The 17,500-nt window shown below is 37.7% G+C and overlaps 1 protein-coding gene across 7 annotated transcripts in view; it reads right to left on the reverse strand.

Annotated features, from left to right (window-relative positions):
• The window catches only part of ikzf2 (IKAROS family zinc finger 2), a 55,500-nt gene that overhangs the window by 33,211 nt on the left and 4,789 nt on the right, over positions 1-17,500 (reverse strand). For 5 of the 7 annotated variants that reach the window (XM_027144461.2, XM_027144466.2, XM_027144463.2 and 2 more), the window contains exons 2-3: positions 15,697-15,745; positions 3,571-3,675 (exon numbers count right to left, since the gene is read on the reverse strand). In XM_027144461.2, coding sequence (XP_027000262.1) covers positions 3,571-3,675; positions 15,697-15,724 — 133 coding nt within the window. In that variant the 5' untranslated portion in view covers positions 15,725-15,745. Of the gene's footprint in view, positions 1-3,570; positions 3,676-5,514; positions 5,707-15,696; positions 15,746-16,055; positions 16,341-17,500 lie in introns of those variants that run through there. The other 2 variants (XM_027144462.2, XM_027144464.2) reach the window with 2 other exon arrangements.

Here is a 17,500-nt window from a genome sequence, read left to right on the forward strand (position 1 = left end):
CAGACAGTTCGCCCACACTCAGATCTCTCTCACACACACGTACACACACACACACACACACACATGCACACATACACACACATGCACACGCACACACACGCACACATACACGCACAGACACGCACTCACAGACACGCACACACACGCACACACATGCACAGACACACACACACGCAGAAACATGCACGCACAGACACACACGCATGCGCACACACACGCATGCGCACACACACACATGCACAGACACGCACATACACTCACAGATATGCGCACACACACACACACGCACACACACACACACACACACACACACACACGCACACACACACACACACACACACACACACACGCACACACACACACACACACATGCACACTCAGTGTGTTCGTCTCAGATGTTTAAAACTGGTGTTAACGCTCAAAGCTGATCTCTCTATAGCTGTTGCTAACACTTCATATGAAGGTCATATCAATAATAAACCATGAACCATGAACACGTCCTTCCTGCTGTAATGCGTACAGAAATGTAGTTTTAATTAGGAATAGAAATGCTTTAGACTACAGAAATAGCTTTGCGATGCATTACGAGTTGTTAATAACATGTTCATAACATGTTATATTACCAACACCAAAGAAACAGAGAACCACTTAGCGTTATGTGGCCTGTTTAAGTTTCATTGAAAATGATCGTAATTATAATAAATGAATAATAATAATAATAATAATAATAATAATAATAATAATAATAATAATAATAATAATAATAATCCAGGTTATTTATTCATTATTTATTTATTTATTTATTTATTTTGGCATGATAAAATGGTCAGACATAAATAAATGCAAATAATGTTCATTTAATATACTTTTTTTACTTTTAAATGTACTTTTACATTTACATTTATTTACCACTTACAAATAATAAAACGGTAAAACGCTACACTTTATTTCGTAGATTGTGGAGAAAATATAACAAGAAGATATTGTTATGATGATTTTCTTCATCATTACTTAAATTTAACTTCCGTTTTATTTATTTTTCTTTTTTTTTTACTTTTTCACTGTCTTGAAAAACAGGAATTCAACCTTTAAAAAAAGTTTTGAAAGATTAAGTTCAGGGTGAGGTGACGGAGGTCCAGGAGGTCATGAGCTAACATTCCAGTGTAGAAGAGTTTTATGAAACACACTATGATCACCTCTGAAGTCGAAGGGTCGGGTTTTAAGGAAGGAGTTTGGAGCTAAAGGGCACGGCGTGAGCAACATTTCCTGTTTCTCCACTGAGTTTAAAAAGCTTTGTTTATAAATCACCCATCATGTAACTCAGCTCGGCGAAGCTTGATTTATTTATCGACACGATTATTTTAGCCTGAAATGAATACAGATTTAATAACCTCATTCACTTCTTCCTTTTTAAGCTTGCAAAAATTCTGTGTAACAGAATAAAAAAAATTCTATTCTATATCTATTTTTAATTCAACATGAGCAACAACCCCCCCAATAAATAAATAAATAAACAAACAAATAAATAAATAACAATCAAATAAATAAATAAATAGATAGATAGATAGATAGATAGATAGATAGATAGATAGATAGATAGATAGATAGATAGATAGATAGATAGATAAATAAATAAATAATAATAAAAAAAAATAAATAAAAAAAATAAATAAAAGTAATGTTCAGAATATTCATTCAAATAAAAGGAAATATACTAATTTGGTACTAACTCCATTTTTACATAGTGTAAAATTTAGTCCCCTACTTTTTATCTGTTTAGAGTTACATCTAATTTTAAGTTAAAAGTTAGTTCCTGTTTTCACAGCTATAAACACCGTCATCCCCCCAGCACCTTGACGTCTTACTCTTTCTTGCAGATTCGATAAAAAATGAACAAAAGTAAATAAAAAAAAGACGTATCGACACCGGAGACTCCTTCTAAAACCGTCTTTATAAGTGGTACCGGTTACTATAGAAACGATGACGTAGCTGCGTTGCTTTTACAGTAAATTAATCAAAACACCTGACCAATCAGAAAGGAGAATCTGACTCGAGACTCTGGGGTGGTGAATAAAACGAGTCTAGAATAAAAACACGCTGCATGAGTTTGTGGATCTGCAAGAAATCCAAAAAGCTGAAGCAACTTCTCTTTACTCAATATAAATTAGAAATTTCTCAACTCTCGCTGTGCAACGACTGTTGTGTATCTGAGAACAGCTTCGGCTTCATTGGATTGTGGTCTGTGTGTGTGTGTGTGTGTGTGTGTGTGTGTGTGTGTGTGTGTGTGTGTTTGTCTTGTTGTTGATTCCTCAGATCTCACAGCTTCCCTTTTCTCTGTACACCAGCTCACGATGACGAGCCCCAAAAACGGAGCACTGGTGTCTCGAGCTGATGATTTTGAGGAAGGCAAACGTCTGTCCCATCAGAGTCGAGATCAGATCTGCACTATTCTGAGATGTTTTTCTATTTAACTTGGTAAGATAACGTTTCTGTCCTTCCTCTATCCAATACACACTGGTCCTCGATCAGTTCTCCTTTTTCTGTGTGTGACTTTGTGCCAACGCTGTTAAACAGTCGGGGCCTCGACGGTATGAATTTATGATCTAAAGCTATCATAGATATAGCTATGATGGTTATAGATGAAGATAAAGTCGCTACAAGGAATTCACATCCTTGTGACAGAGCACAGTGATGTCTTATTCTTCTGGAGTAATGAAATAAAGCTTGAGTAGCAGCAGATCCCTGTAACATTTCTCCATTCCGATTGGATAGAAGTAGCTCCTGCTTATGTAGACGTTTCTATAGTAACGCTTCCTTCGCAAAACCGACAGATCGTACGTCGGAAAAATCGTATTTACGACCTCAGCACACATGGACGCCAACAAAAAAGCGTAATTACTGAGAAGAGAAACTGAATTTTCCTCAAGCTCTGATGGTAAACGTTATGAAATCGAAGCTAATTTCAGGTTTTATTTTTTTTAACTTACAATAAAACAACTTGAACAATTTACTAATACGAAATAAAACGTAACCATAAAGTCAACAGCGGCTTCATAAATAAAACATTTTTTTTGTTATTAATTACTGTAAAAGAAAGTTCGACCGACATCTCGCTCAGAGACCAAAGAGACTTAAACACGAACGATGTTGTAATTACGACTTCCCAGGCAAACTCAAACGCACAGTGAGTAAAATTATAAAACGATAAAAGTGTGTTAGTCAGGTGCTTAGTTAAGTTTTAAAGAAGGAGTCTCCAGTGTCAGACTTACAGTCTTCTAGATCCATTAACACAAAAGGACTATTTATATCTAAGAAGTCGAAGACCACCTTAAAAACCACCGAAAATCGGAGAGACCTCCGGAAATAAGGTTGCCGTGGGCGGAGCCTATTTAATCTCAATAGAAGCCTAATTAGAGCAGACAAGAAGAGTGCTTTAGTAAGTAAAGAATGAAGTAGGTGAGCAAAAAGGCATGTGTGTTTGTGTGTGTGTGTGTGTGTGTGTGTGTGTGTGTGTGTGTGTGTGTGTGTTGTAGAACAGTGCACAGGGAGTGTTCGTGGGTGGAGACTCACCGACGGGAGATGTGGGACTTTGGGAATGTTGCCCGTTGTGTGTGTGGAGCGACAGGTCCACCTGCATTCTGCTGCCCTCCTTCTTGGGAGAGCACTCGCCGTTACCTTAGAAACACACACACACACACACACACACACACACACACACACACACACACACACACACACACACACAGAAAGATAAGTACAGTGAAAACCTTGTCTTGTTTGGGAGAACAAAGTTGCAGATGGTAACATATATGTGTATAGCGTGCACACACACACACACACACACACACACACACACACACACACACACACACACACACACACACACACACTTGACTCTGTTACAGCCAGGATATCAATTAGCATGAATTACAAATGAATTACCGAATGTTGTTTAAAATGTGTCTAAATGCCGAAACCGCAAATATCAGTTCGGCCAATTAAACGGCAGAAATATGCTAATTAATAAATGAGCTCGTTAGTGACTGTGGACTTGTTCTGGCTTGATTTATTACTTAGGAAAAACAGAACAGATAAAAAAAACGTGTTCATATGCCAGACTTCTTTGTTGTTAGATAGCAACCATGAGTCAATTTTCTAGATAATCTGATTGATATCTCTGTGAAATCCTTCATCCTGATTGGTGAGAAAGATTCCATTTATTGTCTGTAATACGTTTCCATAGTAACAGCATACATATGGCTCAGTTTTCTGTAAAAAGAACCCGGATTAAAGGAAGGAGTCTCCAGGTTCAGCCCTTGGTATCGGTAAGAGTTTATACCTTCGAGGAAATCTTCAGGTTTTATACTTTGCGGTTTCTTAGATACACCTTGAGCTTTTTTAAAAAAAAAAAAAAAAAAAAAAAACAATGACGTGTCATTCCGTAATAAATAAACTAAACATTTGTTGATGATTTTTCTCATTTATTTAGTGAGATTATATTCAATCGGAGAAAGTAAACAGGGAACAAGAAGCCATTTAGGATTTGCCCGGATGCCAAAAAAGTGCTATTGTCTGTGTTTAAATGAAATGTCATGTCAGTTATTCATGTCATAGACATGGTAGATCCTGGGGGCGGGGCTTCCTGAACACGGTCAGGGATGAAAGGCAGTAGTAAAAAATAAATAAATAAATAAATAAATGATTTAAATGTCAAACCAACCTTAACAGTTAGTGACCTAATCCTGAGAGAGCCTTACCTAATCTTAGCTTGAAGTAATTCACGTCGTAATGCCTACACACTTCTAAACACACACACACACGCACGTAAAACAGGATTAAGGGGTAGGCGGCTGTCTGACTAAACCAGAGCGTAATGTTAGATCGGGAACATTTGATCAATGAGTGGGATAAAATAAAGTGGAGGCTTTTGTTCCACTTGTCAACCAGTGAGACTGAAGCAGCGGCGTTCCAATCTTCTGACCTCCTACTGCATCGCACACTCGCTACCTGTTCTTACACTCGCCTCTTACAGTAATTTCAGCTACAGTGTACACCTACAGCCCTTCTCCGATTGCCCGGACTCGCTCGTGCGCTTTGTTTAGTGATGCATGTGCGAGCGGGACGTCCTCTCCTCTCCTGCAGGGAGAGCTTGTTAACCTTTCAGCCACATGCTTGACATCTAGATTGGATTTCATCGTCTCTCTGCACCGTGCGCTCGAGACGGCTACGAGCCGCGGCCGTCGTTCGCCCGGGGGGGGAGCGACTGTTTCCTGACTGATCTGTTTTCCTCCTGACCCCTTCAGAGAAAGTACACAATGCACACACACACACACACACACACACAAACGCAATGCTTTCCCAGGTTACTGTTTCTGGATTCGTTCACATATGAATGATTTACCTCATGTCTTTATCTCCACATCACTCTACAGTTCCACATGAAACAAAACCGAATAAAAAAAACAAAAAAACAACAACTAACTTCCGCTCTACAAGCGCTCCGAGTCCACTTACTGTTTTGTTGTACGACTGGCTGCATCGTTCAACTCCACACACACTCAGAATCATCCACAAGGACACGGTGTTGCGCGGCAGAGAGCCTTAGCGCTTAGCTCATGTTTGATAATGAGTGGAAAGCACCTGTGCTGTCAGTGTTAAACTCTCTATTGTAATGGAGCTCTGCGTGTCTAGTCAGACCCTCCTTCAAACAGGTTGGAGCGGCTGATTCAGAATATGACAGGAAGCCGATGGCTCACCCTGGGGTACTCTGTTTATACTGCTTCCAAAAGGGTTCTGTTAAAAACTCTGGCAGAGTTTTAGAGGATAGAGTTATATCTGAGCATAGATTTGGAACAAAGCATTGAAAGAGCTGTAATAGGTCACAGATTTGTGACAAAGTGTAAAGAAAGTTATAACGGACCAGGAAAACTATCACAGACTGTAAGAGAGAACAGATAAAATTATAACAGCATTGACAGAGTTATAACAGAGCGTAGGTTTGTTACAGAGTATATATAGAGTTATAACAGAACGTAGGTTTGTAAGAGTATGGATGGTGTTATAACAGAACATTGGCTTGGAACAGAGTATGTAAAGAAAGTTATAACAGAGCGTAGGTTTGTTACAGAGTATATATAGAGTTATAACAGAGTGTAGGTTTGTAAGAGTATGGATGGTGTTATAACAGGACATTGGCTTGGAACAGAGTATGTAAAGAAAGTTATAACAGAGCGTAGGTTTGTAAGAGTATGGATGGTGTTATAACAGGACATTGGCTTGGAACAGAGTATGTAAAGAAAGTTATAACAGAGCGTAGGTTTGTTACAGAGTATATATAAAGTTACAACAGAGCGTAGGTTTGTAAGAGTATGGATGGTGTTATAACAGAACATTGGCTTGCAACAGAGTATGTAAAGAAAGTTATAACAGAGCGTAGGTTTGTAAGAGTATGGATGGTGTTATAACAGAACATTGGCTTGCAACAGAGTATGTAAAGAAAGTTATAACAGAGCGTAGGTTTTGTAACAGAGTTTAGACAGAGATTTATTACAGAGCGTAGGTTTGTAACTGAGAATAGACAGTTATAACAGAGCGTAGGTTTGTAACTGAGAATCGATAATTATAACAGAGCAAAGGTTTGTAACTGAAAATAGATTGTTATAACAGAGCGTAGGTTTGTAAGAGTATGGATGGTGTTATAACAGAACATTGGCTTGCAACAGAGTATGTAAAGAAGTTTATAACAGAGCGTAGGTTTTGTAAAAGAGTATAGACAGAGATTTATAACAGAGCGTAGGTTTTTAACTGAGAATAGACAGTTATAACAGAGTGTAGGTTTGTAACTGAGAATAAATTGTTATAACAGAGCGTAGGTTTGTAACTGAGAATAGATTGTTATAACAGAGCATAAGTTTGTAAGAGTATGGATGGTGTTATAACAGAACGTTGGCTTGCAACAGTGTATGTAAAGAAAGTTATAACAAAGCGTAGGTTTGTAATAAAGTATAGACAGTCAGTTATAACAGAGCATGGGATTGTAACAGAGCATCTACAATATGACATAAAGAGCCTGCCTACAGTCCTAACTGATCATAGATAACAAAGCAGAAAGTTATAACAGTTATTGCAGTTCAGTAGTGTTGAAGCAGAGCACAGATAGAGTTATAACAGAGTTATAACAGATCATAGATAGTGTCACTTAAGAACATAAAGTAAATACACAAAGTAAAAACAGAGCTTGCACAGTATTATAATTATATATATATATATATATATATATCAAAAGCTTGTAACAGAGCATAGAATGTATAGGTTATAACAGATCTTAGGTTTTAGCTATTACATAGCATAGATAGAGCTATAATGGGGCATAGATAGAGTTATAGTAGATCATAGGCCTTTATTTAAGCATATGCACAGCAGTGATTTATAACAGATTTCCTGTCTTTTTACAAAGCATACTGTTGGATAAAGTTATAACAGATAATAGGCAGAGTTATAACAGATCTTGTTCTGGCATGTAGCACAGCAAGGAGTTATAACAGAGCATAGATTTAAAAAACACATAGATAAATATGTAAAAGTAATGAATGAAAAGAGAATTAAAAGTAGATCACAGGCTTGTACCAAAGTGTAGCTACACTTAACAACAATGGAGTCATAACAAAACATATACAGAGTTATTACAGACAAACAACAGTCATAACAGAGCAAATAAATAGCTATAACAAAGCAAATAAGGAGTTATAACAGACAAAAGACAGAATCATAACAGAACAAATAAGGAGTTTTAACAGGAAAGGCACTTACTTAAACAAGAGCATATAATGAGTCATAGCAAAGCATAATAGGGAGTTATAACAGAACAAAGATAGAGTTTTAGCAGATATAGTTATAACTTATAGATATAAGAAATCAAATGAAGTTATAACTGCATGTTGGTGTCATTAAAAAGCAAAAACAGAGTTCTAATAGAGAAAAGAGAGTTATAACAGAGCATAGTCAGAGTGTTGACAGCATATATTTAGAGTAAGAAGGATACAACAGGGTATTGAGATAGCAAGGATATGTTATAAAGCATACTGTAGTAAAGCATAATCATATAAATGAGCATGAACAGTGTTAGAGAATAGATAGTTATAGTAGAGCATAGATAGAACTTTAACCGCAAGAGCAAGAACAGAGCTATACTAGAGCTAGGACAGAGTTATAACAGCAGTTAGTGTTATAACAGAGCATAGAGAGTTATAACAGAGCATAGTCATGTTTATAAGTGTTACTAGGTTATAACTTAGCATAGAGCATAGGTTTAACAAGAATATGTTATATAGCTGGTAATAAAAACATATAAATGAGCATGAATAGTGTTATAATAGAGGATAGATCAGCACGGATAGAGGTATAACCTAGCTAAAGCTTGTATGAATAAAACTGTGGAGTACAGACAAAGCATACAGAGTTGTAGATAGTTATAACGAAGCATAGGGTTGGTACAGACAAGTATATTATATGACTGACTGCTCTGATACAATTTTGAATACAGCAGACTCTCAGGACTGTTATAACAGGGAATAGACACTCTATTACTCTTTGATGCATTATAACTAACCTTTCTGTTATAACTGATCTTATAAATGCTCTGTAGTAACCAAACAGCTTTATTTATGAACAGAGAACAGTTATAACAGAGTTTGGGGTTATAGTTATAACACATGACATAAAGATGTATTAGTGTATAGTGTTATAAAAAAGCTGCAATGTAGCACAGTATTACATGTATATAACTATATCAGTGCTAAGTGTATTGGTGCTATAATATGGACAACTTCATATTTATACAACTTTATTTGAGCTTTCAGAATATTTGCTTTGTTATTATAGTAGCTATGATGCATTATGACTTCTGAATACTATGTTCTAACCATTTGCTGCATGTTCTAATTTATCACTGCTTACCGTGTCTATGCTCTGCTGCAACACTATTCTGTGTTCCTACTCAATGCTCTTGTCTTGTATTGCATCATAATTACTGTCTAAATTCTGTTGTAACCATTTACTGCCTGCTATAACCTGCTATAACCTGAAATAACGTGCTATAACCTACTCATACCGAGTAGGTTAATATAGTAAAGCACAAGTATGATTTATACTGTAACACATTGAGGAATATGAGATTTTTATAAGGAGTTATAATACTTCATAGAGCGTGTTTAGCTTTCATGAGTGTGCAAAGAGTGACAGAGAGAGAAAGAGAGAGAGAGAGAGAGAGAGAGAGAGAGAGAGAGAGAGAGAGAGAGAGAGAGAGAGAGAGAGAGTGTGTCAGGGAGAGAGTCATGACAGACAATGACCCAATCGCAGAGTCCGTGTCTGGTTACCACGCCAGGGTTGAGGAAAATCTCAGGTGACCGTCAGTCCCCTGGCAACGGGAAACGAGCGAGCGCTCCGATTTGAGTGACGGAGAAGGCGAGGATTTTCCATAACAGCACAGCAAGGTAGCTGTGGCCTCCCACTCCGGTCTGTCTTCTTAGGGAATTAGATCGGTTTTGGCATAGAAGCGTGACTTGTCAGCCCAGAGCAGAGAGAGAGAGAGAGAGAGAGAGAGAGAGAGAGAGAGAGAGAGAGAGAGAGAGATACAGAAAGAGAGTGAGACAAAAGAGAGAGAGTGAGAGAGAGAGAGAGAGAAAGAGAGAGAGAGAGAGAGAAACAGAGAGAGAGAGAGAAAGAGAGAGAGAGAGAGAGAGAGAGAGAGAGAGAGAGAGAGAGAGAGAGAGAGAGAGAGAGAAAGCGAGAGAGAGGGAGAGAGAGACAGAGAGGGATACAGAAAGAGAGAGGGGGGGATACAGAAAGAGAGAGAGAGAGAGAAAGCAAAAGAGAGAGAGAGAGAGGGATACTGAAAGAGAGAGAGAGAGATAGAAAGCAAGAGAGAGATATGAAAAATCAGATATGTTATAGAGAGACAGTAGTTATACATAAAGTAGAGATAAGAGAGATAAATAGATAGAGAGATATATAGATGATAATAGAGATACAGATAATAAAAGAGAGAGATAAGAGATATATATATATATAAAAATCAAATAGATATATTATAGGAGAGATGGATACTTAAATGTATAGAGATATAGATAGATATATAATCAGATAATATAATTATAGATATATGATAGATAGATATATAGATATATATATTAGTATAGAGAGAGAGAAAGACCTCAGCCAAATGACTCCAGTCCAGAGATAAGGACTGCAAACCACGGAGCAAAACTGAGCTGATATCCATCAAGCACACAGTCGCGATTATCGCTATGAGGAGGTATGACACACTCCGTCCTCTGAAACCGTGCGGTTTTACAACTGTTCTACTTCATGTTCTACTCTACAAATGAGCATTCGGTGCACAAACACACGCACACACACACACTCACACCCAGACTCCCATGGGCCAAGGGCGCATGGATAATATTAAAAAGGCGAGCGGCTGCCCCCGTGCTGATGCAAGTCGAGAGCTTGTAGGAAAGCCCAATGGAGACTACAGGAGTGAGTGTGGGACTGCGCTGAGTCATAATCAGATCGTTCACTGACTCACAATGCATAAGTCAAAAAAAAAAAAAATAGAAATAATGTGTGAAGGCATCGTTCCATGCACTTTCTTAATCTGAACGGAGGAACGTATGGAGGAGGATGATAAGAATAGAATATTAAAAAGAAAAAGAAAGACGTGCTGATCTGGACATTTTTTAAAAAAAGGTTTGTTAAACTATTCATCCACGATGGCAATCACGGCAGGCGTGATGAAGACATTAACACTTCTCTACTGCATTCTATTATTCATATAACTCTTTCTTTTTCTTTTGCTCTTGAAAGAAACTGTTTAAAAGTTTATCTTGGCATTCGGCCCGTTTGGGTTGGGCAAAGCAGCAGCAATCTCAGATGAGTACATGAGGAAAAAAGGAGAGTTTTTTTCTTTCTTTCTTTTTTTTTTTTTTTAAGACAGGATCCGCTCTCCCGGCGTTGGTTGTGGCATGTTGTAGATGTGCAGGTTTTTGAGTCAGGATCTGGTTTTTCCTGTCCAGGCTCTGTGCCTTTTGGATCAAAGTTCCACAAGAAAACCACACTCCTACTTTTTTTACCGCCCTTCATTAGGCAACGCACACATGCTAAGTGTCTTTTAGTGCTCGGCAATTTACCGAGAAGGTTTCGCATAGTTTTAAAATGACTGTGATGAAATTCTATGAAGCAAAGATGCCTTGATGGACAGATGAGAAGCTCAAGAAGCGAGACGGAGAAGAAAGAACGACAAACTAATAAAATAAACACCGGAATATTTGGCACGAGCAAACTTCCCTCAGATGCACAATTCACAGTGTTCCTTTTCTTGTTTTATTTCGAAACCTGAACTTGCTTTGTTCCAATGCCAAAACATTTCAATTTTATTTATTTTTACTGCTTTTAAAAAGAACTGACATTTTCAGAAATTCGAACCTAAAATAAAATGGACGTTTTTTTTGTTTTCCGCCCCGATCTGACCGCATCGAGTTTCTGAAAAGCTCGAACCGGAACCGACAACATCATTTGAGGAGTGTAATAAAGTGAACACTGAGCGTAACTGAAACACAATCGCTTCAAATTTGCGCTCGGGTCTCCATCGTTAAACGTTATGAAGTTTCGTCTCAATGAAAATTCATGATAAATCTACAATTCAATTCAATTCGACTTATTTGTCTAGCTCTTTTAACGATTCACATTGTCCCAAAGCAGCTTTACAGAAGTAGAGAAACTTTATAGAAACTAAAAAAGATTCAAAGCTCCCACACAACTTATAATGTACACAGTTACAAAAAAGACAGTCTTTATAATCCGACTCTCCGGAGTCACCCAGATGAGGATGAGGTTCCTTTGTGACTCTGGATCCTCTCATGGTTTCTTCCTTAACCTCCTACGACCTGGTGTCCACATACTGTATGTGGACATCACATTGTATCTAAAATGCAAGGCCAAACCAAAGCTCGGGTCTTAAGAGGTTAAATGATCTCTCAGGGAGTTTTTCCTCACCGCCGTCACCTCAGGCTTTTTCATTAGTGATGATCATATTTTTATTCTGAATTTCTGAATTTAAGATATGAAGCGCCATATAAATAAAATCGAACTAAATTGAATGTCTTATTCAAGCTAAACTTTTTTTATTTCAGTTCCGTAAAAGAAACCCTAGTGTTTTGATTTGATTTAAACTTAAAGTATTTACAAATGAATAATTGCGTCCTATACATCAGCTAAACTTTATAAACTTTCACTACTCTCACTGTGTCGATTTAGCCGGCTGGTTATACTTTGTTTTCCCTCCGTCCTTTCCATCCAGTTCGGAGAAATGACTTTAAATGGTCATTTCATATGTGTAATAATAATAAAAAAAAACACATGGGAGTGAGGATGCAGAGCTGTACGATCTCCTCCGTCCTCGTCTGGACGTCTAGACCTCACAGGGATTAGGGCTAAATAATTGATCGACAAGGTTCGTAGCCTGTTCACTCGGCCTCCTAGCAGTCAGGATGCTGGCATTAAAATTGCAATAAGGTCCTAACACACTAGATATGTTTTTCCTTCTGTTACACTCATGGGAGAAAGCGCTAAGTACTAGCAAGTATCCTGAAGATCACAGAGACATTCAATAACGCTAACTCTTTAGCGTCAAATCGGAAGAAACATAGATATATCGCTATGTTCTTTAATTCATGAATAAATACATAAAGCCTTGCTTGCGAATAATTACGAGTTAATACCTTTTTATGCTACGTATAAATACCGCATTAGTGAAGCTTAGCTAACATTAAACTTCAGGTTTGTGAGGTAAAAAGTGAGTAAAAAAGTGAGCTAGAAATGTATGGAGGTTTATTTACTTTAAGTTTAATTTAACTATCGATTCAATCCATGATTAAAATATGTACAATCAGCAAAGATGTCAAAATTCGAGCATGTTGCTAAATGCAGAATTCTGGTCATCAGGTGTAAATGTTGGACCTGCAGCTTTAGCTCTGAAATTTGTTCACAAACATGTTCACTCAGTGGTTGTATGATCGTGATTTAGATCAGATAATTCGCTCATTTGGTTTCTTTCTGTCGATCATAAATCCTTAAAGGTTCGATCTTGATATCAGACACATAAAAACTCGTCTAAAAGTGCAACTCCTCGTGTGAATACATAGAAATACCATAGAAAATGTTGAAAAATTCAAATTTTCGCTCCCTGAAGCTAAAGACGTCCAATCCGACAGATTTTAGTTACCGATGATACTGAAGAATTAGCATTAGCATCGTTCTTCTTCTCTAAACTGATAGCTAGCATGACAAACCAAACTGACTTGAGAGTACTGTATGTATTGGCTGTGGTTCTCACTTGAACACACGTTTCGATTCACAAGCTTAGCTCTGTCAGCCATTTAGAGAGGGAGCCGTCCTAGCCGATGCTAAGACGTATAAAAAACTAAAAATAAAAAAAAGATATGGCTACGGAGGAATGCAGCGAGGTTTAATAAGGTATTGAGGAGGACGGAAAGAGTTTTTCTTCTGATATTAAAGCAGTAAAAGTGAAAAGTATAGTGCAGTAAAATGAAACCGTGTCAAGTGTTTCGTTTGATCAAAAAAGCTAGAAACGCTTCACATCAAGCTACTTTCTGTTTTTCTTGCCACGTGCTTTAAGATGAAATACAGAATACGAAACTGAGGCGTTAAAAAAAGGAATTAAAATCGATTTTTGCCCCCAGTTAAAGCCGACCTCCTAAGTCTCTAACCTATCCACATTTTTGCTCTTTTCCACTTACACACACAAACACACACACACACACACACACACACACACAAACACACACACACACCTGCACACCTGTTTGAGGTAATCAAGAGCTGCAGAATGCTGAGCGTCAGGTGTGTTAGGATCTGGAAATAGAAGCAAAAAAAATGTGGACAGGCGATAGGCAGGTCCCGCAGGAGACGGACGAACGAGAACCTCAAACAAAAACGCCAGACGCAGAGGTGTAGTCGAGAGCACGATGTTTATACACGCTGCCATTTAAACGCATTGTTTCCTCCGTTTCTGGGATTAGGAACTTCTTTGGGTCGCATATTTCTGACATTCCACCATCGACCATGAAGCTCGCCTGCGACTTAAAAACAACCCACAGACGTTTTATTCCGTCCACGGCCTTAATCTTTCTGCTGTTGCAACTAACTGTAGAAGCTCATCTCTGTATTCCAGTGTACACCTGCACACCATGAATTCTCTGATTTATCAGACCGTTCCATCTGAAGGAATCTGTAGGGGGAGGTGGGAAGGTACCACTGAGCACCTGGTACCGAAGCTGATAACAAATCGTACAAGGAGCCAAGAGCAGAACGGAACAGAGAGAGCGAGAGAGCGAGAGAGAGAGAGAGAGAGAGAGAGAGAGAGAGAGCATTTAGCAAGATATTTCCACAGCTCGGTGTTTATCGAGTTTGATGACACGTGACTTGAGTTGACGCTACGAATTTTAACAGAGTGCAAATAAACAAATAAACAAATCTCCTGTTTCGTATTTGGTTTATAATTCTACTTTTATTTGCCAGTTCAGCTCAGTGCATAACTTTGTATACTCTTTCACTGGCCACTTTAATAGGAACACTTATAGGTACAATGCCGCGTAGGTGCGATTATCCAATCAGCCGATCATAGAGGAGGACAAGGAAAGATCGTGTCAAAAGTAAAGGGGTTTATTTAGCCAACGCTCACATAAAACAGAAGACGTCGGGACGTGACGAAAGCGGTTTGAGAATAAAAAAAAACAATCGACGGTCTGATGGGATTTTAGAAGTTTACGCTAACAACTAAATAAACCTCCAGTCAGAGACAGAACTGCAGCCGTAAACTACTCGGTTTTAATGAGAGACCGCTCTTTACATCTGCAACAAACAAAAAAAACACAACAACAGGCAAGGATGACGATCTGATTTTCTGTCTCTATAGAAACGCTTGATAAAAAGAGTTTACGTTTGTTCGAAAATGTTACAAACACAAAGAAAGAGTTATTACCAGAGCAAGATTTTAAAAAAGAAAAGAAAATCAGTGTTCATTAAGAAAAAGAGACTAAAAACAACTGGGGTCGGGGGTTGGGGGGGCTGGGGGGGCTGTATAACTGCGTGTTTAGTTAGGCCACGCCCACTTTGGGTTCAGAACATAGGTTATGTTATTTGAAATATTAAACGGATACAGATACAGATATTTTCATACAGTTACACAGCTGCTACACACACACACACACACACACACACACACACACTTTACAAAGCAGTTTTATTTATATCCCGTGTTAATATCTGATATTATGCATAATTTTTTCAAAACGTAAGGTTTCTCTGGAAAAAATGACGAAAAAAAAACCTTTCATTCTGCAAATACATCTTTTTTTTTTTCCGATAACAACGGAACGCAAACTCTTGAAATTGCACAAGTGTGTGGTTACACGACATGTCATACACCATCATCACCATCATCATAATCATCGTCATCACCCTCCCCCCCAAAAAAAAACAACAACAAAAAAATAAAAAAACAATTGTCACTCGTCACAATGTTTTACACACGTTTACGAAAATAATCTCCCGTTCGTATCCGTTTCCCTGCTGCAGAAAAACACATCAAGACAGAAAGGAGACAGAAGCCAAACTTACTCGCTAGATAGCCATCAGTTGCCTCCATGACCGTGATGCGGGGGCCGAGCTGTGGAGAGGAGAAACACAGAAACCGTCAAGAGATCTGAGCTGTGAATCTGGGATGCGCAACCAAATGCTTGGTCTTTGTGTAAACGTGACCACACAGGCACATGGTTTAGACGTATAAGATGTGATAATGACCACAAGACATGCTGGAAAGAAGATAGAAACGACCGAGCGGAGGTTTAGCACAGAGAACTTCAAGAGCACTGAGAAGGATCTCACTGGGTTTTATACCTTTACAGAAAAGAGTCAAGAAATATCTACATAACATAATATAATATTCACAGTCTGGTCTTCGTCGTGTCCCTGTTTACCTCATTAACTAAAGTCACACGTCAGTGAGATCATCGTCTGGACCAAACCCCAGCCTCAAGGAGTCAATGAATGACTTAATAATCTAAAAAAATATCTATATTATGCACCGTATTGATGAAGCACTATGACTGGATGACTCATATCTTCTTCTACAAAACAAAGACTAAATCATCCCTTCGTGCACTATATATAGTCCGCACGTCTTTCACAAGAGGAAAAAGAAAGAAAAAAAAAGAGCTGCGGGTCGTCGTACCTTTCACTTTTTTTTTTTTGTAAGGTTTTCACACCGTACAAGCAGAAAATGAAGGAGGTGCAGGTTAGAGAAGGTAAAGACAAACTGTTGCATCTCTCTCTCTCTCTCTCTCTCTCTCTCTCTCTCTCTCTCTCTCTTATTTCTCATGACACTAAACCTGCAAACATTCTGTTGGGTATAAATTCACAAATTAGTGAATAACATCTAAAACCTACCACACAGACATTTTCCAAAGCTTTCCTTTTAAAAAGAAAAACGTTTTTATTTTTCCCTCAAGAACGAGGCTTTTTGATATTTTTTACATTTCTTTATCGCTCTTAATGGATAAAAGACGTCTCCGTTTCTTATACTCTGTGACTCAAATAAAACTTTATAGTTTATTAAATCAGGCCTTAAGGAGCGAAACCTTGCGCTCGGTTCCCTAAAATCTGTCAAAAAACAAACAAACAAACAAACAAACAAACAAACAAAAAAAAGTAAAAAAAAAAAACACACACACACGTATATATATATATATATATATATACATATATATATAAATGCTATATATATATATATATATATATATATATATATAATAAAAAAATATGAGAGCAAATAATGAATAGCATCTTCTGTCCAAATAAACCATTCATGCAGAGCTTTCAATAAATAAATAAATAAATAAATAAATAAATAAATAAATAAATAAATAAATAAATAAATGAAAATGAATAAAAATAAATAAATCTAATCTTTAAAATCTTTCTATAAAATGTGATGGAGATTTAGATGGCTGAGTTTCTATCGTTACCAAATACAGCATGATGAATGATGAAGTAAAGAATGTTGATTATTGTTTAATATAACAAGAGATTTTTAATCAGGTGACGGTGTTCAGCGTTTTCCGATTTAAAAAGATATCAAAATCGAAAGGACGCGACTGTTGTAGTGTTTCACACGTGCACAGACTCACAGACTGAAAGGCCTCAGCACCTAGAGTCTAATTCGCTAAAAGAGACTTGTATGTGTGTGTATGTGTGTGTGTGTGTGTGTGTGTGTGTGTGTGTGTGTGTGTGTGTGTGTGTGTGAGTGTACAGTATGTGTGTGTATGTGTGTGTACAGTATGTGTGTGTATGTGTGTGTTTCGTTTAAGAACCTGCACAATGAATAATTCCTACTTTCACAAATCCTCATCCGATCTAAGACTCT

The sequence above is a fragment of the Tachysurus fulvidraco genome, chromosome 6 (assembly GCF_022655615.1).
Source record: "Tachysurus fulvidraco isolate hzauxx_2018 chromosome 6, HZAU_PFXX_2.0, whole genome shotgun sequence".
Taxonomy (NCBI): domain Eukaryota; kingdom Metazoa; phylum Chordata; class Actinopteri; order Siluriformes; family Bagridae; genus Tachysurus; species Tachysurus fulvidraco.